This window comes from Antechinus flavipes, chromosome 5 (genome assembly GCF_016432865.1).
Source record: "Antechinus flavipes isolate AdamAnt ecotype Samford, QLD, Australia chromosome 5, AdamAnt_v2, whole genome shotgun sequence".
Lineage (NCBI taxonomy): Eukaryota > Metazoa > Chordata > Mammalia > Dasyuromorphia > Dasyuridae > Antechinus > Antechinus flavipes.
The window spans coordinates 204243473-204270446 of NC_067402.1; the positions used below are offsets into that span (position 1 = coordinate 204243473).

Here is a 26974-nt window from a genome sequence, read left to right on the forward strand (position 1 = left end):
TTAGAGAACCCCAGAGACTCTACTAAAAAGTTATTAGAAACAATCCACACCTTCAGCAAAGTTGCAAGATACAAAATAAACCTACATAAGTCATCAGCATTCTTATACATCACTAACAAAACCCAACAGTTAGAGTTACAAAAAGAAATTCCATTTAAAGTAACTACTGATTGTATAAAATATTTAGGAATCTATCTGCCAAGGGAAAATCAGAAACTTTATGAGTAAAACTACAAAACACCTTCCACACAAAATAAGTCTGATCTAACCAACTGAAAATAGTAAATGCTCTTGGATTGCACGAGCAAATATAATAAAGATGACCATACTACCTAATCTATTTATTTAGCGCTATACCAATCAGACTCCTAAAAAAATGTTTTGATAACCCAGAAAAAATAACAAAGTTCATATGGAAAAATAAAAGGTCAAGAATTTCAAGGGAATTAATGAAAAAAAATCAAATGAAGGTGGCCTAGCTGTACCAGATTTAAAATTATATTATAAAGCAGCAGTTACTAAACCATCTGGTATTGGCTAAGAAATAGACTAGTTGATCAATGGAATAGGTTAGGTTCAAAGGACAAAACAGCCAATAACTTTAATAATAAAGTGTTTGACAAACCCAAAGACCCCAGTTTTGGGGATAAGAACACATTATTTGACAAAAATTGCTGGGAAAATTGGAAATTAGTATGGCAGAAACTAGGCATTGACCCACACTTAATACCGAACACCAAGATAAGGTCAAAATGGGTTCATGACGTAGGCATAAAGGATGAGATTATAAATAAATTGGAAGAGCATAGGATAGTTTACCTCTCAGACCTGTGGAAGAGGAAGGAATTTATGACCAAAGAAGAACTAGAGATCACTATTGACCACAAAATAGAAAATTTTGATTATATCAAATTGAAAAGTTTTTGTACAAGCAAAACAAATGCAGACAAGATTAGAAGGGAAGGTTCTGATAAAGGCCTCATTTCCAAAACATATAGAGAATTGACTCTAATTTATAAGAAATCAAACCATTCTCCAATTGATAAATGGTCAAAGGATATGAACAGACAATTCTCAGATGAAGAAATTGAAACTATTTATAGACATATGAAAATATGCTCCAAATCATTATTAATCAGAGAAATGCAAATTAAGACAACTCTGAGAATACTACTATACACCTGTCAGATTGGCTAGAATAACAGGGAAAGATAATGTGGAATGTTGGAGGGGATGTGAGAAAACAGGGACACTGATACATTGTTGGTGGAATTGTGAATACATCCAGCCATTCTGGAGAGCAATTTGGAACTATGCTCAAAAAGTTATCAAACTGTGTATACCCTTTGATCCAACAGTGTTTCTACTGGGCTTATACCCCAAAGAGATACTAAAGAAGGGAAAGGGACCTGTATGTGCCAAAATGTTTGTGGCAGCCCTGTTTGTAGTGGCTAGAAGCTGGAAAATGAATGGATGCCCATCAATTGGAGAATGGTTGAGTAAACTGTGGTATAGGAACGTTATGGAATATTATCGTTCTGTAAGGAATGACCAGCAGGATGAATACAGAGAGGACTGGTGAGACTTACATGAAATGATGCTAAGTGAAATGAACAGAACCAGGAGATCATTATATACCTCAACAACGATACTGTTTGAGGATGTATTCTGATGGAAGTGGATCTCTTCGATAAAGAGAGCTAATTCAGTTTCAATTGATCAAGGATGGACAGAAGCAGCTACATTCAAAGAAAGAACACTGGGAAATGAAGATAAACTGCTTGCATTTTTGTTTTTCTTCCCGGGTTATTTATACCTTCTGAATCCAATTCTCACTGTTTGGTTCTGCACACATATATTGTATCTAGGACACTGTAATCTATTCAACATGTATAGGACTGCTTGCCATCTGGGGGAGGAGGTGAGGGGAGAGAGGAGAAAAATTGGAACAAAAGTGAGTGCAAGGGATAATGCTGTAAAAAATTACCATGGCATGGGTTCTATCAATAAAAAGTTATTTTAAAAAAAAAAAAAAAAAAAAGGGGAGGTGTGAATTCACAAAGTTACACGGTTAACTTTGTGAATCTCCCATACTTGTGAACTCCAATGAGTACTTAAATACTTCTTTCTTATATGAGCTCTCTAAAGGTGTGAACACAAGCATTGTATCAATTAGTTCTACTAAGTACCTTGTTTCAGGTTCTGGCCCAAAACATTTCCTTGTAAGATCAGATCAATGATACTGAACCATGCTAAATTAGAAAATTATTGTCTCTATCAATGCTAATGACTTAACAGTTTGTAAAGATTCCAACAAGATTTGGCTTTTCTCAACAATGAAGAGATTCAAGGCAATTCCAATAGATTTGGAATGGAAAATGCTATCTGCATCCAAAGAGAACCATGGAGATTAAATATGGATCAAAGCATAGTATTTTTACCTTTTGTTTGTTTTGTCTTTTTCATGTTTTTTTTTTCCCCCTTTTGATCTGATTTTTCTTGTACAACATGAGAAATATAGAAATATGTTTAAAAGAAGTGCATACTTTTAACCTATAACAGATTATTTGCTGTCTTGGGGGTAAGGGAGGGAGAGAAGAAGAAAAATTTGGAACACAAAGTTTTACAAACATATACATTGAATATTCTGTGTCTAACTGTGGGTGATCAGATTCATATGAACTCTGAAGGCTCTATCACAAGTTAACTCATAGAACATTTGGAGTGAACATGTCTCTAAATTTGTGCATCTTACATTTCTTTTGAGCTGCCACAATTCTGTTTTGTACACAGAGCTATTTATACTCTTTCTTACATGTATGGCACACCATGCTGGGTGGTTCAAGGCCAGTATTTCCCCTATCTCATGATCAATTACAAAATCTTCAGAGATATCTTGTTAGCATCTTTCTATCTTTTCTTCTGATCTCCATGTGAGTTCTTGCCTTGTAAGTTATCTATAAAACAGTCTTTAAGATAAACATACATTTGGCATTCAAACAAAGTGGCCAGTCCATGAGTTGTGCTCTCTACAAGAGAGTTTGATTATTTGGCAGTTTAGCTCAAGAAAGAATTTAAGTGAATAATATCTTATCTTAACAGGTGATCTTCAGAATCTTCCTAAGACAATTAAAATGGAAACAATTCAATTCCTGGCACAGCACTTGTAAACTATTCAGGTTTCACACAAGGATACAACAATGAGGTCAGCATACTTTTGTAGACCTTCAATTTGGTAGGCAGCCTAAAACCTCTTTTTTCTCATTCTTTCCTTCAAACCATTCCAAGCACTGAGCTAATTCTGGTTAATGCATTCATCAATCTCAGCATCTATGTGTATAGCACTGGAAAGTACACTGCCAAGATAAATGAATTAATCCACATAATTCAAAATTTCTCAAACCGTTGTAATTAATGGTCCCAAATATGGATGGTGTAGTATTGGTTGGTGGAGAGTCTGCTTTATAAAGTTGTTAGGCCAAAATTAGTGCAAAGCAGTTTAAAAAAATCCATTCTTTGTTATACCTTCAGACTCAGGTTATATTCAGTGCACAATCATCTGCAAACTAAAAATCACGCACCAACTCTCCCTCCACTCTGGTGTTGGTCTGTTGACTTTTGAAGTTAAATAATTTACCATCAGTGCAATAGTTGACCTTGATGCCATTTTTGCCTGGATTGAAAACATCTGACAACATTGCTGAACAATGATTAAAAGGCATAGAAGCAAGCACAGAGATTGAATTCGCTCCACTGGTGATTGCTTTTAGAGTACTGTCCATTACCCAGAACCCAGGCAAGCATGCCATCATGAAACTGACATACAATACTTATTAATTTCTCTAGGCAATCAAATTTTGCCATAATTTTCCACAAGCCCTCACAGATAAGTATCATAAGCTTTCATTAGATTAACAAACATTGTGTACAGACTTCTGTTCTGTTCCAGCATTTCTTCTGGAGTTGTCGAGCAGAAAACACCACATCAACCATTCCTTAGCCTTGGTTCTCAGATTAAATGATTGTCTTCCAGGGTAAAGATCAGTACACTAAAAAGGACCCTTATAAGAATTTCTTGCCAGCAATGAATAAAATATACACTCCGTGCTTGTCACAGAATGATTGATTTCCCTTTCTTTTATAGAGATAGACAATGGAGGTATCCTTGAATTCCGGGGAATAAGTTCCTCTTGCCATATGCCTAAGAAAATTTCTATCAGCCTTTGTAAAAGCACCAGACCCTATGCCTTGTAAATTTCAGCTGAAATAGATTCAGCACCCAGAATCTGATACATGAGAGGAGCCTCATGTCATTCAAAACTTATTCATTTGAAAGTATGACTAGACAGCAATCATCAAAACCATTTGATACTAGCTAAGAAATAGAATAGTCGATCAGTGGATGACTATAGTAATCTAGTGTTTGATAAACCCAAAATCTCCAACTTCTGGTATAAGAACTCACTATTTGACAAAAATTGCTTGGAAAATTGTAAAATAGTATGGGAGACACTATGTATTGATCAACACCTAATACTGTACACCAAAACAAGGTAGAAATAGGTCCATGATTTATACATAAAATATATGTACTATAAGCAAATTAGGAGAACAAGGGATAGTCTACCTCTTAGATCTATGGGAGAAGGAAGAACTTTATGGCCAAAGAAGAACTAAAGAACACTATGAAATGCAAAATGAATAATTTTGATTATATTGAAAGGTTTTGTACAAAGAAAATTATGCAGAAAAATCAGAAAGGAAGCAGAAAACTGGTAAAAAAAAAAAATTCACATCCAAGGGTTCTGAAAAAGGCCTCATTTCTAAAAGATATAGAGAATTGACTCAAATTTATAAGAATATAAGCCATTCTCCACTTGATAAATGGTTAAAGGATATGAACAGACAAAATTCAGACAAAATAAAAGCCATTTCTAGTCATATGGAAAAATACTTTATGTCATTATTGATCAGAGAAATGCAAATTAAGACAACTCTGAGGTACCACCACACACCTCTCAAATTGGCTAAAATGACAGGAAAAGATAATGTTGAATGTTGGAGAGGATGTGGAAAAACTAGGACACTAATACATTGTTAGTGGAGTTGTGAACTGATCAAATCATTCTGGACAGCAATATGAAATTATGCCCAAAGGGCTATCAAATTGTACATACCCTTTGATCCATCAGTGTTTCTGAGTCTGTATCCCAAAAAAGATCATAAAAAAGGGAAAAGAACCCACATATACAAAATGTTTGTGGCAGCCCTTTTTGTTGTGGCAAGGAGTTGAAAACTAAGTGGCTTCTTTTCAACTGGGAAATAGCTGAATAAGTTATGGGATATGAATGTTATGTAATATTGTTCTATAAGAAATGATCTCACTCGTTTTAGAGAAGTCTAAAGAGACTTACATGAACTGATGCTAAGTGAAGTAAGTAGAACCAAGAGAACATTGTACATAGCAATAACAAGATTATGCGATGATTAACCCTAATTGATGTGTCTCTTTTCAACAATGAGGTGATTCAGGCCAATTCCAATAAATGTGTGATGGAGAGATTCATCTACTTCCAGAAAGAGGACTATGGTAACTGAATGTGGATTACAACATATTATTTTCACCTTTTTTGTTGTTTGCTTGCTTTTTTTTTCCTTTCTCTTTTTTTCCTTTTTGACCTAACTTTTCTTATGCAACATGATAAATGTGGAAATATGTATAGAATTGTACATGCTTAATATATTGGATTACTTGCTGTCTAGGGAAGAGGATGAGGGGAAGGAAGAGAATTTGGAACGAAAGGTTTTGCAAGGTGGAAACTGAAAACTATCTTCGCATATATTTTTGAAAATAAAAAGTTATTATTTAGAAAGTTTGGCTAGAGAAAGACTGAATTCAACCTTAGGAAAACATTCAATATCCTCAGCATTGATTGATGATGCTCTGAGAACACCATGAAAGTGTTCAGTCCATCTCCCCAGGATCACATTTCTACTACTAATCAATGTGGTTCCATCAGAGCTGAATAGTTGAGTTGTATCATAGATCCTTGGTCCATAAATAGCATTCAGGGCATTATAAAAGCACTCTGAATTGTTTACTATTGGCATAAAACTGTTTTTTCTGCCTTCTTACTGAGTCAAGCATCTGAAGCTTTACTTTTGATGGCGTTAAATGCTGCCTTCTTAGAGACAGACAAACTATCCTACCAGTAAACTCTGTGGAGTTCTCATTCTTCACCAAGCAACTTCTGAATTTCCCCATCATTTTAGTCAAATCAATGTTGTTGTTTATAAGTGTTCTGACCCAGATAAATAAATGCAGAGTCGTATATCAGATCTCTGAAAGCTGCCCACTTCTATTCTGTTCCAATGTTGCCAAGTGTTTGGTGACTCAGTTTTCCCTTGAAATTAGCAAGAAACTATTCCCAAAGGGAGAAGCATTCTAATTTGTTGGCTTTTAGTTTTTTTTGGTACTATTTTGTCATGGGGCCACTGCTTTTGTTGAATGCAAGTATTTAGCTTGGAGAGGACAAGTTCATGATCTCTCTAGTATGCTGTACCACACACAGCCTTGCATCTTGTTTCTAGTATCTTCTCCTTATAATAATAATACATTAAATGCCAATGTTTTCTGTGAGGGTAATCCAGCATTTATTGCATTTAGGTAAATGGAAGACAATGTTGGTAAGTGGCAAAGTCATGAAACAAAAACAAGTCTTCAATAATAAGTGACTACTGTTATTGAAGCTTCTTGACACCATTCCTTCTAAGGATTTCCTGACACATCTAGTAGTTTGTACATACTCTTGCATTAAAGTAACTTAGACTTTTAAATTTATTCTTTTTTGGCACATTGATGAGGGTCTCTATATCTTTAAAAAAAATTTTTTTGACCTCATTAAGGCTCATCATGGTGGGAATATACACAATGATGAAGGCAACATAGCACCTTCCTACAAGTAACAATCATAATGTCATAAGACTGTTATTTGTTCCTTTGAGGAGGCATACAAGCTTGCTGAATAGGTTATTTTTTATTATAAAACCTACACCTTCATGGAGCTTCTTTTCACTGTAGCCACTTCAGAAAAACATGTGAGCAACTCCAATTTTGGTATACTGGATTTCAGTATTATTTCACCAGAGTTGTTATTTGGATGTGATATCTGCTGAGTTCTTTTGCATAAGAGCAGTTTGTCTTTCAAACTGGATTATATATTGTATAAAAGCATGCACATTCCATATGCCAATGTTAAATGGAATCACCTTTGTGAAAGCTATTGTAATTTCTTGATCAAGAATTATTCCAGGTTCTAAAATTTCCTCCAGAACCAAAATAGAACATTATCTCAAAGTAAAACATAGAGCAACAAAAATAAATTTGTGGTAAAGCAGTTGTCCTCTTAAGACAACTTGAGAGGAACTCAGGAGAGATCTACCCTTCAGGAATAGAGGTTTGACCTGAGTAAAGTGAAAATATCTCCAGGCAGACTCTACTAAATCAACAAAACAAGCCCTGGAAGCATGAGTCAGAAGGCTAACTAGGCTTCAGAAATATTTACCTTATGGATTGTGTAGGAGTAGAACAGCTGAATAGAAAAAGACTGCATATCCCACTGCAGTCATAAGATGCCAGCCCCAGCTGTGCTAACCAGACATAATTTCAAGGTATGACACTGGTGAGAAGGAGGGAGCACAGATCTGGTGATTATGGTAGCAGAGGGACAGAGATCCTGCTGGCTATAGTCACTTGTGAGAGAGCAAAGCCCCTACTTTCATTTCCAAGGCAGAGTGAGAGTTGAAGTTTCCAGCCTGGGAAGAAAGGACTGCAAAGAGCAAGAGTATTTGTGGGACAGCATGGCGGGGGCCCTAGATATGACTTAGGGATGGAGAGGAGTGCCTGAGGTTGCTGTAGAACTCAGAAATTAACAATAAGAAGGACCTGAGATCTGGGACACATTCCCCATACTTTGAGACTAGAACTTTATTACAATAAGCAGCTAAAAATAAAACAAAATGAAAACTAAAAATGAGTAAACACAAGAGAAATAATCTAATGATAACAAAAACTGTTATGGGGATTAGGAAAGATCTGACTACAGGCTCCAAAGAAGATAGTGAAGTTTATTTTTTTAAATTTCTCTCTTTTTTTAATATTTTATTTTATTTAATAATAACTTTATATTGACAGAATCCATGCCAGGGTAATTTTTTTACAACATTATCCCTTGCACTCGTTTCTGTTCCGATTTTTTCCTTCCCTCCCTCCACCCTCTCCCCTAGATGGCAAGCAGTCCTATATATGTTAGATATGTTGCAGTATATCCTAGATACAATATATGTTTGCAGAACTGAACAGTTCTCTTGTTGCACAGGGAGAATTGGATTCTGAAGGTAAAAATAACCCGGGAAGAAAAACAAAAATGCAAATAGTTCACATTCATTTCCCAGTATTCTTTCTTTGGGTATAGCTGCTTCTGTCCATCATTTATCAATTGAAACTGAGTTAGGTCTCTTTGTCAAAGAAATCCACTTCCATCAGAATACATCCTCATACAATATCGTTGTTGAAGTGTATAATGATCTTCTGGTTCTGCTCATTTCACTTAGCATCAGTTCATGTAAGTCTCTCCAAGCCTCTCTGTATTCATCCTGCTGGTCATTTCTTACAGAATAATAATATTCCATAACATTCATATACCACAATTTACCCAGCCATTCTCCAATTGATGGGCATCCATTCAATTTCCAGTTTCTAGCCACTACAAACAGGGCTGCCACAAACATTTTGGCACATACAGATCCCTTTCCCTTCTTTAGTATTTCTTTGGGATATAAGCTCAGAAGTAACACTGCTGGATCAAAGGGTATGCACAGTTTGATAACTTTTTAGGCATAATTCTAGATTGCTCTCCAGAATAGTTGGATTCGTTCACAACTCTACCAACAATGCATCAGTGTCCCAGTTTTCTGGCATCCCCTCCAACATTCATCATTATATTTTTCCTGTCATCTTAGCCAATCTGAGAGGTATGCAGTAGAAGAGAGTAAAGTTTAAAAGGCCAATCCCACTTCAAAGAAAAATATCAAATTATCCTAAGCCCAAAAAGAGTTCTCAGGAACTTAAAAAGGACTTCAAAAATCAAATAAGTAAGACTGAAGAAAAATTAGGGGAAAATTAGAACTTCCAAGGAAATCAAGAAAATTATGAAAAGAAAGTTAACCAATTAGAAAAAAAAAGGTAAAAACTTTAAGATGAAAATAACTCCCTGAAAATTAGATTTGGGCAAGAGAAAGCTAATGACATTGTAACACACCAAGAAATAATAAAACAATTGATCCAGAAATCAGATCAAGAAAACATAGTATTAAGGATTGTTGGATTACCTTAAAATTATAATAAAAAAAAAGAATTTTAAGACAAATTTATTAAGGAAATTAATCCTGAAAAATCTAAATTAAGAAAGCAAAACAGAAATGGAAAAAGTCCACCAGAAATTCCAGGAGGAAAACTTATAGAAATATCATATGCAAGTTTCAAAGATCCCAGAAGTAAGTATTACAAGCAAAAAGAGGGGGAAAAAAAATTAAATACTGTGAATTTACAATCAGGATCACATAAGACCTAGCAGCTTCTATATTAAAAAACCATAGGTTCTGCAACATTATATTCTGAAGAACAAAAGAGCTACAATTGTCATCAAGAATAGCTTACCCAGAAAAATTGAGTATAATCTTGAATTATAAAAAAGACAAATACTTTTAGTGAACTGACTTTCAGGTTTTTGAGACAAAAAGACTCAATGGAAAATTCAACATATAAGATTCAAGAGAAATGTAAGGCAAACATTAAAGACCAATTAAAGACTCAATAAGGTCAAACTGTTTACCTCTTAAATGTAAAATTGTTTATTACCGGTCCCTCCAAGTTACTGAAGAGTTTGAGACCCCTCAGTTACCCTCAACTTGGGTTAGCTTATTTGCTTAAACCAATGAGGGACAGCTATGTATGCTACAGTTTCTTGGAGTCATAGATGGGATTTGGGAGAATCAGATACACACGAAAGCAGAAAGCAGTCCTTTTCAGGCAGCTCTCATACCAGAGGTACTAGTTTTCCCTGAGCACCCTATACTTCAGACTAGTAAAATTATAATGGTGGAAAATTTCAATTTAATTCATTTAAATCATGATAAATGAAAACAAAATAAAACAAACAAATAAAAAACAAGAAAAAAGGTAAGGTGTTGAATGGAATTTCAGAAAAGTTAGATGTGACAGACCAGAAAATTTATGAAAATTAATAAAACTAGTCATATTTCCCAGTTTTTTATGGTACTTTTGCAAAAATTGACCATGAATTAGGAAACCTTACAAACAAATGCCAAAAATCAAAAATATTAAACACATCTTTTATGAACCACAATGCAACAAAAATCACACTCAAAAAAAATGGACTGAGTAGCAAAAATTTAAAATTACTGAAATCAAAATAAATCCAAAAGAATGGATGGAACAAAAAAAAAAAAAAAAAAAAAAACACCCTGAAAATTTCCTTAAATATAAGGGCAACAAATAAGATAACATGCTAAAAATTTTAGAGATGCTACCAAAATAATCTTTAGGGGAAATGTATGTATAAATGTGTATGCGCATATATGCATGTGTTTACATGTATATATGTAAAACATTATTCAATAAAAAATCAACATATTGCAAAAAACTAAATTTTTTTTAAATTATAAAAAATAATAAATTTTTTAAATCCCAATTAAGAACCTAATGAAAAAATATTGAAAATTAGAGATTAAAAAAACTGAAAACTAAAAAAAAAGTTATAAATAAAACTAGTTTACTGGGAATATGACAAGAACAATGCAAAAAAATCACCAGGATTTTTAAAAAGAAAATCAAATTGCCTATTTCTAAAATAAAGTGACTAAGCAACCACTGCAATAACAAAAATTATCAGAAGATATTTTATTACATCAAAAACTATTTCAATATGCCAAAAAACTTATAATCTAAATGAAATACATATTTATAAAAATTAAACTGCTGCTCAAATTAACATGAGGACTTAAATAGATTATCTCCAAAAAAATATTAAGCAATATAAAGAGTTACTCAGAAAAAATCATTAGAAATAGATGGAATTACAAGCAAACTCTATCAGATTTTTGAAAAACAATTAGTTTTAATACTATAAAAGTTTAATTTCCTTCACCTCCATTATTTGAAGACAGTTATAGTATATAATAATACCTTCCTAAAACATGGAGTCTAAAAACAATTTTAATAATCCAGAAGTGGTCTGACCAAGACAGAGAACAATGAAACAATCATCTCTCCAACTCTGGACACTAATTCTTCTCTTAATGTAGTCTAAGACTGAAGTTGTTTTCTTAGTTTCACATCACTCTCAGGTCATATTCACAGCTTTTAGTACAGTGAAAAGATTACATCTTTTCCAGGAAAAATGTTGTGGAAAAATACCTATCCAATTTTATACTTGCGAAGTTGATTTCTGGCACCCAAATGTAAAATTCTATATCTCTATTAAAATGTCTTCTTATACTATATTTAGTATTCTACATTATCAAGATAATTTTGAATACTAGATATTAACTTGCAGAGTAAAATCCTGAAAGAGGTTAGTTACCCATCACAGCTTTGTGACATCTGGAAATTTGATAGATATTCCATCTCTTTCATTATCCCTATCAGTGACAAAAATGTTAATCAATACAGGATAATCACACAGCCTTAGAACATTCTGCTGGAAATCTTCTAAAATGACGTAAATAAATAAATAGTTAGCCAGATATATATCATTACAGACATTTGGATTCTTTGGACCCAGGCTTTCAAGTAATTCAGAATTTGCCTGAGGACACAATCATTTCTCCGTTTTTACTCAGATAAATCATCACATATTTTGTTAAAATCTAGGTAAACTATACCCACAGGGTTTATCTGATGTGCCATTCTCATATCCTTGTTACTTATTTTACACTCTGGGTAAAAAGAATTATTATTTCTCTCTTTTATTAATAGCCATAGTTTTCCCTTTTTTCCTCATTCAGAAACCAGTTCCCCATAGCTTAGTCAGTCAGTCTTCCAAAGGGCATTGCTGATGGATGATTGTCCAAATCCTCAGGATACATATTTTTTTATCTTTGGTGGGACCCCAACTAGAAGACCTAACTTATAATCTTATCCAGATGGCACTCTCACCCCACCATTGTTCACTGACTGAGTAGATATGGATACTTTTGTATAAACAGGTAGAGGTAACTGAACCTCCTCATGTCCTCAGCAAGAAGAGCTGAAGCCTTCAACCCACCTTTCTCCACCCCGTCCCTAATTGTTAAATCAATCAAAAGTTGATTTCTACCCTCAGATACATGCTCTTTTCCCAAAGTTTTCTGAGCATTCAATATTAACCAAGGTTCATCTTTGATTTCCAGAGTGCCACTGACTTCATTTTATTAAATATTTGCTAACTTATTATTAATTACTCAGAAACTGTCTCTGGGAAAACTTCATTTGTCAAATGGAACAAGGCACAACCTCTCCAAATGTCAGTTTTCTAATCTGTAAAATGGAAATAACAATACTTAAACAACCTGCCTCACAGAACAACTGTGATGAAAACACTATGTAAATTCTGAAGGATTATACAAACATAAGTCATTAGTGCTCACATTCACACTATATAGAAGACATGTTTCATGTTTGAAAGCTTTATTTCCAGTGGAAAAGTAAGCTAATACCTATTATTCAACTTTTTCTTTTTAATCCCAGGGACTTTTACTAATATGCCTCCTTTGAAAAATAAAGTAGTAGGTGCAGCTAGATGGCACAGTAGACAGAGCACTGGCCCTGCAGTCTGGAGGACCTGAGTTCAAATCCAGCCTCTGACACTTAATACTTTTACTAGATGGGGGACCCTGGGCAAGTCACTTAAACCCAATGGTCCTCAGGGGGAAAACAAAAGGCAAGATGAAACAGAGATAAAGAAATAATTTCAATGATATCCTATTAAAAATTCCAAAAGTTATTTTTTATTGTTATATTTATAAGCAACTAACCTCAGGATGATTTCGAGGGGGTAAACGTTCTCTTGGAAGTCTTTCATAATCATAGCGTCCTTCAGACCATATATCATCTCTTCTATATGCCACTAAAGAATAAAGAACAAAAAAGAAGCACTAAATCATAACTGTATACTTATTAGAATAAACTACTTAAGAATCTCCTTAACCTATCGGTCAAAGTTCTCTACACTATAACTCTAACCTACCTTTCCAATTTTTATACTACAATCCCTTTACACACTTGATGATTCAAGCAAATTCGACTATTTAACCATAGTTCTGCATAACCCTATCCCACTTTTGTAAATGTGCTTACCAATGAAATATGCATCATACACCCATCTGACTGCTTGAGTCTTCCCCAACTTTAAAGGTCCAGATATATTGCTACCACTGCCTATAAAACTTTAAGCCCTTCACAAATCAATGCACAATCACATTTTATTTTATATTATGATTATTTGTATATTTGCCTTCTTTCCTTTGCTAAATTGTAAACTGAAAGAAGTCATTTCCTCGTTACCCATTTATTTTACTTCCTCATTTCCCCAAACCATAGCCAGTACAGTCTTACACAGGGTATAAGTTTATACTATATTGGATGGAACAGGGGCTATGTTTCCCCCAAAAAAAAAAATTTGTTTAGCATAAACAAAACTGAAGTGAAGTCTATGATCAGAATTATATATTAATGTATGTATATATAAATATGTATGTTTGCTTTCCAAGAGATACTGTTTTAGGGGTATGAGATGTTGAAAGGATAGTATATATTTGATCAAAAAAAAATTTTTTTATTTGTTGAACCAAATTGCAAGAATGAAAAATAAGAACAGAAATGATTTTTCTTCCTACTTTGTAGTAGGAATCTTCTAGAAAATGCAAAGGAAAAAAAGTAGTCCTTGGACAGGAAAGTAAATTTCTTTAAAACAAAGATTAGTCAAATAGCTTGCCATCTCCATCCCAAAATAACTGTTTATAAATTTTTAAGAAGCGGGAAGAGTATGAAAACATTTATGCGTATAACTTTTTAAAGTAAATATCAATAAAACTTAAAATAATCCTAAAGTCTTGGACAAAATACTAATTTTATTTGACTAAAAATACTAATGTTAAAAATGAACTTTGCTAATTTGTCACCCTCCCCTCCAAATTTAGAGCACTTACTTGTATCTTTTCAGGAATCAACAAACTCCTATGGAGGAGAGAAAAAAGTACAGATTTAAACAATTGCTTATATACAAAGAATTAAACAATTAACGTAATTAATAAAAGCCATAAGCCACAAAAAACACATTGCCTTAAACTCCACAGCATTAAAAATTTAAGACAAGATTCAGACCCTAGAAGGCCAATTATAATGAATGAAAAATAAATTTAATGAAATTAATAAAAGTTACAGAATTTAGGGACACTTTAAAAAATTTCAACTATACTAAATATTTTTCTTTTTATCAAAAGTAAATGGCATCTTAAATATAAAGCTTCAAATAAGTCTTGCTTGATATTTACAATCACTAATCACCAAACATATTCAAGACAAAAAATGATCCCATGGCAATATTACAAAATTAACCAATTAACTTTGCATTTCCATCACCTTTATATTTTAAATATAGGATTGTTCTTAATAGACAAATTATTTCATACCATGGCTTTACAAAGTATTATAAATTTCCTTTCGACAGATAATAGTCAATAAACATGTATTAAGCACCTACTACATGTAAGGCAGTGCAGTTAGCACAAGGGATACAAATATTAAAAAAGAAAAACCGTCTGCCCCTCAAAGAACTAATGATCTATTTGGAGAGGAGACAAAAGGAAACAAAGGGGAGAGTGGAGAAGATACTCACTGCAGGAATATGGTAGAGAAGCCAATCAGAGATGTTTAACAAACTAAAAATGGCTACATAAAAATATGTTCCAGTAACTAATAGTAAGGAAAATGGGAAATGTGAAAACAACTCAATGGTTAAACAAAAAAAAAAAAAAAAAAAAAGCTTTTACCATATATGGCAAAGATGATAAAAATAAAGAAAAATCAGTGTTAGAAGAGCTGTGGCAAGAGTAAGCACAGTGATGAATGTGGAAATATATTTAGAAAAATGTTTAAATTATATCAGATTGCTTGTAGTCTTGGGGAGAGGGGAAGAAGGGAGAAAAGTTTGGAACACAAGATTTTGTAAAGGTGAATATTGAAAACTATCTTAACATGTATTTGGAAAAATAAAATACTATTTTTAAATATTAATACTAATTAAAATTAAATTTTTATTACTTTTTTTTAAAAGAGTAAACATACTGGTATATCAAGATAGAGCTATGAAGTGGATTGACCATTCTAGGTTTCAATTTGGAATTATTCAAGAAAAATGATTGAACTGTCTTGCTCAGAAATACCATAAATACTCCCAAAGAATTCAACAAAAGAAACAAAGAACCAAAGACCCAACAAAACATTTATAGATATAGCAAAAAAAACTAAGTTTTACATCAAGAAAAAATGGCTGAAAACATTATGGCAAATGAATATAGCATAATATCATGTAATGAACAATAATAATTTAGAAATATAGGAAAGATTTGTATGATGAAATAAGCAAATAAAAGAAAAATTTACACCATGATTACAATCATATCAACAAATCATAGAAACTCAAAATTTAAAAGTTGGCAAAGTGGTTATCTAGTCTAACCCATGTATTTTTGTCATTGTTCAGTCATTTGATCATATCCAACTCTTTGTGATTCCATGAATGCAGCACACTGGACTCTTCTAAGCCACAGTGATGAGACGGCATACCAGGGCATAAATCCCAAGTTCCAAAAGAGAAATGAGAAGACCCCTGAATTAGCCCTGGAAGCAAGAACAAGTGCCATCTGGTAGCTCTGTGTCAAAGGCTGCAGAGAAATCAAGAATAATGAGAACTGGTTGGAAGTCACTGGATTTAGCAACTAAGAGATCCTTGGTTACTCTAGAGAGAGCACTTTCAGGTCTTCTCCCTTTTCCCACTCTTTAATGTCTTTTTCTTTAATATCAGAGTCAACTTATACCTATCCCCTCTATGTATTCTCCTAATGAAAGACACAGGTCTTAACAGTCACGAGAATCATCTTCCCAGATAAGGATATAAATAGTTTAATCTTTAAATAATGTTTTGTTTTTTCTTTCCTGTTTACCTTTTTATGCTTTTCTTGTGTCTTGTATTTTGGATCAAATTTTCTGTTTAGTTCTGGTCTTTTAAATAGAAATCACTGAAAGTCCCCTATTTCACTGAAGATTCATCTCCTCCCCTTAAAAAATGATGCTGAGTCAAATTGGGTAGTTGATTCTTGGTTATAATCCAAGATCCTCTGCCCTCCAATCCTTTACTATAGAAGCTGCCAAATCTTGGGTAATCCTGACTGTGGCTCCTTGACGCTGGAATTTTTTTTTCTGAAAGCCTATAGCATTTTTTCCTTGACCTTATAATTGTGGAGTTTTACAATATTTCTTAAGACTTTTCTTTGTTAGATCTCTTTCCGGAGATGATCGATGGATTCTTTCAATGACTATTTTACTCTCTTGTTCTAGTATATCTTGGCAATTTTCTTTGATGATTTTCTTAAAGAATGCTGTCCAAACTCTTTTTCTGGTTATGGCTTTCAGGTAGTAAATAATGTCTAAACTGTCTCTCCTGGATCTATTTTCCAGGTCAGTTGTTTTTCCAATGAGGTCCTTTACATTTGCTTTTATTTTTTATTCTTTGTAGTTTATTTGATTCTTGATGTTTCATATTTATTAGATTCCATTAGCCTAGTGCTAGCTTTTAATGTGATTTTCTTCAGTTAGCTTTTCTAACTCCTTTTCCATCTAATTAATTCTACTTTTAAAAGTGTTTTTCCAGTGGACTTTTTTTTCATTTGATCAACTGCATTTTTTTAAGGAATTGTTTTCCTTTTCTAAGCTACATACCTCATTCCTTTCCCCAATTTTTCTTCCACCTCTCTTATTTGATTTTAAAAATCCTTTATGAACTCTTCCAAGAAGGTTCTTTGTCCTCGAGCCCAATTCATATTCCCCTTCAACATTTCGTAAGGGTACTTTGTTCTCTTCTGAGTTGGTGTTTAGGTCTTTCCTGTTACCATAGTAACTTTCTATGGCCAACATTCTTTTTTGTTTCTGGTCCCCTACTTTGTGATTTTTAAAAGTTAAGCTCTGCTCATGAGGCACAAAAACAAGTTTCTTGTGCAGCTGTAAGCTTTGGCTTTGAGCACATGAGTCTCTTGTGTTTGTTGTCTTGTCAAAGCATTGAGAGTAGCTGAAAAAATTGTTTCATAACCATTTCTTTGCAGGCTACATCACTCTAGATTCTGTTTGGAGGCTTAGTTTCATGTGATTTTCAAGGGAAAACTAGGAAAGCTCAAACAGCTTCCTGGCTTTACTTCACCATCTTGGCTCCATCATTCCCCTTCCATCCCTCTTTCTTAGTGGAAATCACCCCCCTTCCTCATTATTCAATAAACTCTAGTGGCACATCTTGTCTAGAATCAAATACAAGAATCTCTGTTGGTGTTCAAAATCCTTTATAAAACTAACTCTTCTTTCTTTCCCAACCCTGCCCCACTTTCCAATCTTCTTATACCTTATTACCCACCAGTCTTTGATCCAATGACACTGGAATCCTTGCTGGGAACTATGAACAAAACATTCTATCCCTTGGCTCACTGTCAGAATATGTATGATTACTTATAAATTACAATGTACTCATCTCTCTCTATATAAAACACATTATAAGAGACTATGCCTTCTTTGTTGTTAATTTAATAATAAATTTGATTTATTTGAATTTTGTTTTTCAAATACATGCAAAAACAGTTTTCAACATTTACATTTGCAAAACCTTGTGTTCCAAATTTTTCTCCCTCTCTCCCTCCCCTACTCCTTCCCCCCAAAACAGAAGCAATTTGATTAAATTAAACATATATATTATTTATTGAAACAAGGCAAACATTCTATTCATCCCTGATTTGTTATTCCATCAAAATCAGTGTCCTTTTGAAATTTCATTTCTACTCAAGCTTCCCAGAGCACTAAAGAATATTACTGAAAAATTTGAAACCATTTACTGAGGTTTTTCCTTTTGCTACTTCTCCACATCTCACATCATTCAGAGATCTTCCTCCATGATGTCTTTTTTCACTCCAGTCTGGGATTAAGAGACTGCCCTTCTCCTTGTCATAGCAAACATTTCTAGAAACTCACCCTTGATTCCATTTTTACCCAACTTTTCCAGCAAACTGTTTCTAATATCTTTCTCTTATCTCAAATCTCTCCTGTTTTACTGATTCCTTCCTTATTACATAAAATTTGTGCTCATGTCAAATACAGGAATAAATAGAAATATTAAAAAGGCAAAACATGAATGAATAATGATAAAGAACTAAAAAAAGAGGAAAAGAGAAGGAAAGAGAATAAACATTTAGACAGAACCTATCATGTGCAAGATAAAGTGCTAAATGACTTAGAAATATCTCATTTTATCTTCACAATAATTCTGAGAGACAAGTGCTGTTATTATCCCCATTCTACAGTTAAGGAATCAGAGACACATAGCTAATAGGTCCCTGGGATGGAATATAGACTCGAATTTTCCTGATTACAGGCCTAAGAGCTCTATCTAATGTGATACCCAGATGGGGTGTATGTGTGTGTGTGTGTGTATGTGTGTGTGTCTCCCCTCTGGGCCCTAACATCATCAAGGATCACAAAGGGACTTCAATTAGACTACATCTGGAATGACTCTTTTATATTTTAATGATATGAAAAAAGATAGAAAGGTAAAGAGAAACACATGGGGAGCAAGAATGGGGGAAGGTGCAGAAAATCATTTCATATAATCAGGTAGATAACTACAAGGAGAAGGGCATAACTGGAACAGGTGACAATTGAATCTCACTCTCATCTGAACTAGTTTTAAAAGAAAGAATATACACACCTGCACACACTCTTACACAAGTATAGAAACATATTTCATTCAATAGGGAAATAAAAAGAAAAAAGGAGAGGGAGAGGGGAAATTGGAAGGAGGAAACTAAGAACTAAGGAAGAAACAAAAAAGCTCTTTCTAAAGTAGTAAAGATTAGGAATTTTGCAGGAAATCACTGTATATGGCAAGAGCAAGATTATACAATGATCAATTCTGATGGATGTGGCTCTTTTCAACAGCAATGTTATTCAGGCTAGTTCTAATGATCTTCTGATGAAGAGAGTCATCTGCATTCAAAAAGGACTGTGGGAACTGAGGGGGGATCACAAAATAACATTCTCATTCTTTTTGTTATCTGTTTGTATTTTGTTTTCGTTCTCATTTTTTCCTTTATGATCTGATTTTTCTTGTGCAATATGATAAATATGGAAACATATATAAAAAATTGCACATGTTTAACATATATTGGAATATTTGCTGTCTAGGGGAGGGGATTAGGGGAAAGGAAGAAAAAATTTGGAACACAAAGTTTTGCAAGTGGAAATATTGAAAATTATCCATGCATATGTTTTGAAAATTAAAAACTTTAATAAAAAAAAAAGATTAAGAATTTGGAGAGTGGATAAATTATTCCAATTATTTCAATCACATAGAAATGTGAAAGAGTACTATTGTACTATAGGATATTATGAAAAAACATAGACTACTTATATTGTTGAAATAAAATGAAGTAAATAGAACCAGGAGAAATAATTTCTACAATGACATCAATATGATAAAGACAAACAACACTGAAGGAATTAGGAGCTCAAATCAAGCACAACGACCAACCATTATTCCAGGGACTAATGATGAAATGTTTCTACCTATTGATAAGAAAGACTCAGAGTAAAGAATGAAAGATGTGTGTGTGTGTGTGTGTGTGTGTGTGTGTGTGTGTGTGTGTGTGTGTTTGATATGGCCAATGTGACAATTGTTTTGGTTTCCTAAACATGTTGGTAATGGAGTTTGTTCTTCGTAGTTCTCAAATTAGGGAGGGATATTTGAGGTAAAAGAGTGAAAAGGCAGATTTTTGCTGATATTAAGGACGTTTGAGATCCTCCTTTGAAAAGTTCCTACAAAAAAGATGTAGAAAATGTTGAATCCTAATAGGAAAATCAAAGAAAAACTCACAATAAATCTTTTTTTCCAGCCCAGCTTACATAGGGAGATAGAGGTCTGAGGACACAGGCCTGAATAGGATCATGCCATAGGCAGAGTATGCTATTTCAGGAAGTATTTATATATCAATACAAAAGTACAAGTGCCACCTGGATCTCAATTGCCTATCATCCAGTTTCAGGGGTCAGATTAAGAATAGATTGAGGAGTCAGAGTCAAGATGGCAGAGAAGGCACACCTGACTTTCTAAACTCCTCTCATGCCCTCACAACCAATTAGTAAATTCAGCCTCAAAAACAGCGCTTGACTGGTAAAATCCACGAAGTTTAGAAGCACAACTTACCAGCCGAAGATAATCTGGAAGATCACCAGGAAAGATTTATCCTGAGGGGCAGGAACAGACCAGCGCAGGCAGAGAGAGACTAGCACCAGAGCAGACCATGGGTGGGGGCGACCTCTGTGTCTAGAGATGACTGTCCCATAGGCTAACTGCTCTGCCTTAATTATAAAGCAGTAAACTGGCAGAGAAATTAAAGCCAAAGACAGAGGGTCCTCTCTAAAAAATGCCAGAACCTAACAAGATCTGGCTATAACCACCCAAAACAAGAAGTGGCTCAGCGCAGACCGTAACACAGCCCTGCAGCCACATTCTGCATTATGGGGCTTTTATGGGGGAAGTTACAAATCTGCACAGCAGGGGAGCACAGCCCGGGGCAGCCTCTAATCTGCACAGTGGGGGGCTCGGCCCAGGGCAGTAGAACTTTCGCAGGGTGACAGTGCTTCCCTGGGCAGGGATACTTCCAGTCCCTGCGGGACTATTCACTGGTCAGTTGCGAATATCCACAGCCCCACTAAGGGTTTTGGCCTGGGGTAGTGACACTTTTACTGCTCAGCTTCTACCCCAGTGCAGTCTTTATCTCGCACAGCAGGGTTCTTTGCAGGGCACTTCTGCAGCTCTGCAGTGCAGGACTGAGTCACTTCCAGGGGGGAACTCTTTCCCAGAGCACTCCCATACCTCCCTGCTCTTTGTAGCCAGTTGGCAGGACAGCTACCTGTCCATACACCTATCCTTGCTCTGCAGAGGAAGCTGGTAACCTCCTGGCCCTGAAGGCAGACCGTACAAGCTTTAAGAAAAGGAGTAAATAAAATCAAAAGGACAATCGATAGCTTCTATACAGAAAGAGAGTAGGTGTTCAACCCCGAGGAGAATAATAGCAGACTGTCTCCAGACAACTGCTGGTCCCCAACACAAAAGGCTCTCCTAGAAGAGACTATTAAAAACCTTAAAAGAAAACTAGAAGAAAAATGGGGAAAGGAAAGAGAAGCTATGCAAGAGAGCAACAACTTCCTGAAATGTGACTTGGAAAAGGTAAAAAAAAAACTCCCAAAAAGTGCAGGGAAACAGAATTTATGAATTGAAAAAGGTAAAGAATTCCCAAGAAAGTAGGATTTGTGAATTTGAAAAAGAAAATAACTCACTAAAAAAAAAAAAAAAAATTAGTGAAATGGAAAAAAATTCCATAGAGCAAAACAACTCATTTAAAAACTCAATTGGACATATACAAAAAGAAGTAAAAAAAGATAATGAAGAACATAACTCACTAAAAATCAGAACTGAACAAATAGAAATGACTGATTCATTGACACATCAAGAATCAGTCAAGCAAAACCAAAAAAAAAAAAAAAAAAGATTAGGAAAAAATGTCAAATATTTATTTGGAAAAACAACAGACCTGGAAAATAGATCTAAGAGAGATAACTTGAGAATCATTGGACTTCCCAAAAATTATGATGAAAAAAAGAACCTAAATACTATTTTACAGGAAATCATCAAAGAGAACTGCCCAGAAGTAATAGAACTAAAAGGTAAAATAGGCGTTGAAACAATTCATCTAATCTTCTGAAAAAGACCTTAAAATAAAAACTTCAAGGAATATTGTGGCCAAATTTCAGAACTATCAGACTAAAGAAAAAATATTACAAGCAGCCAGGAAAAAACAATTCAAATACTGAGATGCCACAATAAGGGTCACTCAAGATCTGGCCGTTTCAATATTAAAGGATCAAAGGGCCTGGAATCTGATATTCCAAAAGGCAAAAGAACTTAGAATGCAGCCAAGAATAAACTATCCAGCTAAGCTGAGCATTTTCTTCTATGGCAGAAGATGGATACTTAATGAAACAGAGGAATTCCATTTGTTTCTAAGGAAAAAGATCTAAACAAAAAATTTGATCTCCAACCATAGGACTCAAGAGAAGCAGAAAAAAGTAAAAGGAACTCTTGAGAACTATATTTCTGTTGTAGATATACATAAAAACCACATGTATAATTTGATTTTACTGATATAACATAAAAAAGGGAAGTAGAAATGGAAAAGGGATAGTGTCAGAAAAAGGGAAAAGGCGAGATTAAAAAGAGGGAAACTACAGCCCACAATGAGGCAAAGGAAACCTATCATATCTGAGGGAACTTAGAGAGGGGGAGAAACATTGTGTGAATCTAACTTTCATCAGAGTTGGCTCAAAGAGAAAATAAGTGACATATTTGTTTTACAAAGAATCTTCTCTCACCTCATTAAAAAGTGGGAGAGTACAAGGGAAAAGGAAAAAGAGTAATAAGGAAAGGGTACAAGAAAGGGGAAGGGATTCAAAGGGTAGAGGGAGGGATCCTAAAGAAGGAGAGCTGCATGACACAAGTGGGGCCCATAAGTTTAATACTAAGGAATGGGGTAAGGGGGAGGGGGAGAGGCAAGAAAAAAAAAGCATAATCTGGGGATATTATGATAGCAGGAAATACAGAATTAGTAATTTTAACCATAAATGTGAATGGGATGGACTCTCCCATAAAGCGGAGGCGGGTAGCAGACTGGACCAAAAGTCAGAATCCTACAATATGTTTTTTACAGGAAACACATTTAAAGCAGGGAAATACATACAGAGTAAAGGTAAAAGGCTGGAGCAGAATCTATTATGCTTTAGGTGAAGTCAAAAAAGCAGGGGTAGCCATCCTTACCTCAAATCAAGCAAAAGCAAAAATTGATCTAATTAAAAGACATAAGGAAGGAAAACTATATCTTGCTAAAGAGTACTATAGACAATGGAGCAATATCAATATTAAATATATATGCATCAAGTGGTACAGCATCTAACCTCCTAACAAAGAAGTTAAGAGAGTTACAAGAAGAACTAGATAGCAAAACTATAATAGTGGGAGATCTCAATCTTGCATTCTCAGAATTAGATAAATCAAACCACAAAACAAATAAGAAAGAAACTAAAGAGATAAATAGAATAGTAGAAAAATTAGATATGATAGATCTTTGGAGAAAACTGAATGGTAACAGAAAGGAGTATACTTTTTTCTCAGCAGTTCATGGAACCTACAAAAAAATTGACCATATATTAGGACATAAAAACTTCAAAATTAAATGCAGGAAGGCAGAAATAGTAAATCCTTTCTTTTCAGATAATAGGGAATGAAGGAGTCATACTAAATTCCTTTTATGATACAGACATAATACTGATACCTAAACCAGGTAGGTTGAAAACAGAGAAAGAAAATTATAGACCAATCTCCGTAATGAATACTGATGCTAAAATCTTAAACAAGATATTAGCAAAAAGACTACAGAAAATCATTCCCAGGATAATACACTATGATCAAGTTGGATTTATACCAGGAATGCAGGGCTGGTTCAATATTAGGAAAACTATTAGTATAATTGACGATATTAATAACCAAATTAACAAAACCCATAAGATCAACTCAATAAATGCAGAAAAAGCATTTGATAAAATTCAACATCCATTCCTATTAAAAACTCTTGAGAGTATAGGAATAAATGGACTTTTCCTTAAAATAATCAATAGCATCTATTTAAAACCAGCAGTAAGCATCATATGTAATGGGGACAAACTGCAACCATTCCCAATAAGATCAGGAGTGAAACAAGGTTGCCCACTATCACCGTTGCTATTTAATATTGTATTAGAAATGCTAGCTTTGGCAATAAGAGTTGAGAAAGAGGTTAAAGGAATAAGAATAGGCAATGAGGAAACCAAATTATCACTCTTTGCTGATGATATGATGATATACTTAGAGAACCCCAGAGATTCTACTTTTTACTAGAAACAATCCACACCTTTAGCAAAGTTGCAGGATACAAAATAAACCCACATAAGTCATCAGCGTTCTTATACATCACTAACAAAACCCAACAGTTAAGAGTTACAAAAAGAAATTCCATTTAAAGATAACTACTGATTATATAAAATATTTAGAAATATATCTGCCAAGGGAAAATAAGAAACTTTATGAGCAAAACTACAAAACTCTTTCCACACAAATAAAGTCAGATCTAACCAATTGGAAAAATATTAAATGCTCTTGGATTGGGCGAGCAAATAAAATAAAGAGGACAATACTATCTAAACTAATCTATTTAGCGCTATACCAATAAGATGCCCCAAAAACTATTTTAATGAACTAGAAAAAATAACAACAAAGTTCATATGGAAAAACAAAAGGTCAAGAATTTCAAGAGGATTAATGAAAAAAAAAATCAAATGAAGGTGGCCTAGCTGTACCAGATCTAAAATTATATTATAAAGCAGCGGTTACCAAAACCATTTGGTATTGGTTAAGAAATAGACTAGTTGATCAGTGGAATAGGTTAGGTTCAAAGGACAAAACAGCCAATAACTTTAATAATCTAGTGTTTGAGAAACCTAAAGACCCCAGCTTTTGGAATAAGAACTCACTGTTTGACAAAAATTGCTGGGAAAATTGGAAATTAGCATGGCAGAAACTAGGCATTGACCCACACTTAACACCATACATCAAGATAAGGTCAAAATGGGTTCATGACCTAGGCATAAAGAATGAGATTATAAATAAATTGGAAGAGCATAGGATAGTTTACCTCTCAGACCTGTGGAGGAGAAAGGAATTTATGACCAAAGAAGAATTAAAGATCATTATTGATCACAAAAATTTAATTATATCAAATTGAAAAGTTTTTGTACAAACAAAACTTATGCAGACAAGATTAGAAGGGAAGCAATAAACTGGGAAAACATTTTTTACAGTCAAAGGTTCTGATAAAAGCCTCATCTCCAAAATATATAGAGAATTGACTCTAATTTATAAGAAATCAAGCTATTCTCCAATTGATAAATGGTCAAAGGATATGAACAGACAATTCTCAGATGAAGAAATTGAAACTATTTCTAGCCATATGAAAAGATGCTCCAAGTCATCATTAATCAGAGAAATGCAAATTAAGACAACTCTGAGATACCATTACACACCTGTCAGATTGGCTAGAATGACAGGGAAAGATAATGCTGAATGCTGGAGGGGATGTGGGAAAACTGGGACACTGATACATTATTGGTGGAATTGTGAATACATCCAGCCATTCTGGAGAGCAATTTGAACTATGCTCAAAAAGCCATCAAATTGTGCATACCCTTTGACCCAGCAGTGTTACTACTGGGCATATATCCCAAAGAGATTTTAAAGAAGAGAAAGGGACTTGTATGTGCATGTGTATATGTATATGTGGCAGCCTTCTTTGTAGTGGCCAGAAACTGGAAACTGAATAGATGCCCATTAATTGGAGAATGGCTAAATAAATTGTGGTATATGAATATTATGGAATATTATTGTTCTGTAAGAAATGACCAGCAGGATGATTTCAGAAAGGCCTGGAGAGACTTACATGAACTGCAGGCTGAGTGAAATGAGCAGGACCAGAAGATCATTATATATTTCAACAACAATACTATATGATGATCAATTCTGATGGACGTGGCTCTTTTCAACAATGAAGATGAACCAAATCAGTACAAATACAGCAGTAATGAACTGAACTAGCTACACCCAGAGAAAGAATTCTGGGAGATGACTATGAACCACTACATAGAATTCCCAATTCCTCTATTTTTGTCCACCTGCATTTTTGATTTCCTTCACAGGCTAATGATACACTATTTCAAAGTCTGACTCTTTTTATACAGCAAATTAACTGTTTAGACATGGATACTTTAACATATTTAACATGTATTGGTCAACCTGCAATCAGGGGGAAGAGGTGGGGAGAAGGAAGGAAAAAGTTGGAACAAAAGGATTTGCAACTATCAATGTTGAAAATTTACCTATGCATATATCTTGTAAATAAAAAGGTTTAAAAAAAAAATTGATTGAGGAGACCAGTACTTACAAGTGGTGTCCTGCATGTAGAAAGGAAGAGATTTATTAGCAACTAAGAATAACTAGGGCAGGCAGACAATGCTGAAATCTACCATCAGTCTACTCTTATTTAAATCCAAATCCAAGTTATGAACTTACAGAGTTCAGAACAAAAAGGCGGCAATCAGACTTGCCCTGGAACAGATAAACTCTGAGAGAACTCAGTATGCTCCAAGAAAGCAGCAATAAGACTAGCCCAGGAGATCTTCCTTTCTGAAGTGCATAGAGCCCAGCCTTGATATCATATCTGATGTCAGGAAGTAAGCTAGAAGAATGAGCACACAAAAAAGGAATCCCAGAAAATGCATTATTATGGTAGAAGGGATGCTCAAGACACAAATGGAGGAGAGTGAGTCCAAAACATCCACAAAGAAGGTTTCAGAGAAAAACAGATTGAGCAAGAAATAAAAGAGTTTAAAAGAGTTAAAAAATGTTTTTTTTACAAAATGAGAGCACTTGTGCAAAAAATTAGGGAAGAAAATGAGTTG

The 26974-nt window shown here is 34.3% G+C and overlaps 1 protein-coding gene across 11 annotated transcripts in view; it reads right to left on the reverse strand.

The window, feature by feature from the left end:
• The window catches only part of PPHLN1 (periphilin 1), a 190818-nt gene that overhangs the window by 161139 nt on the left and 2705 nt on the right, over positions 1-26974 (reverse strand). For 10 of the 11 annotated variants that reach the window (XR_007947684.1, XM_051961726.1, XM_051961723.1 and 7 more), the window contains exons 2-3: positions 14269-14296; positions 13096-13187 (exon numbers count right to left, since the gene is read on the reverse strand). Coding sequence is in view for 10 of the 11 variants with exons in the window: in XM_051961726.1 (XP_051817686.1) it covers positions 13096-13187; position 14269 (93 nt within the window). In the remaining variant the exon portion in view is untranslated. Of the gene's footprint in view, positions 1-13095; positions 13188-14268; positions 14297-17059; positions 17889-26974 lie in introns of those variants that run through there. The other variant, XM_051961719.1, reaches the window with a different exon arrangement.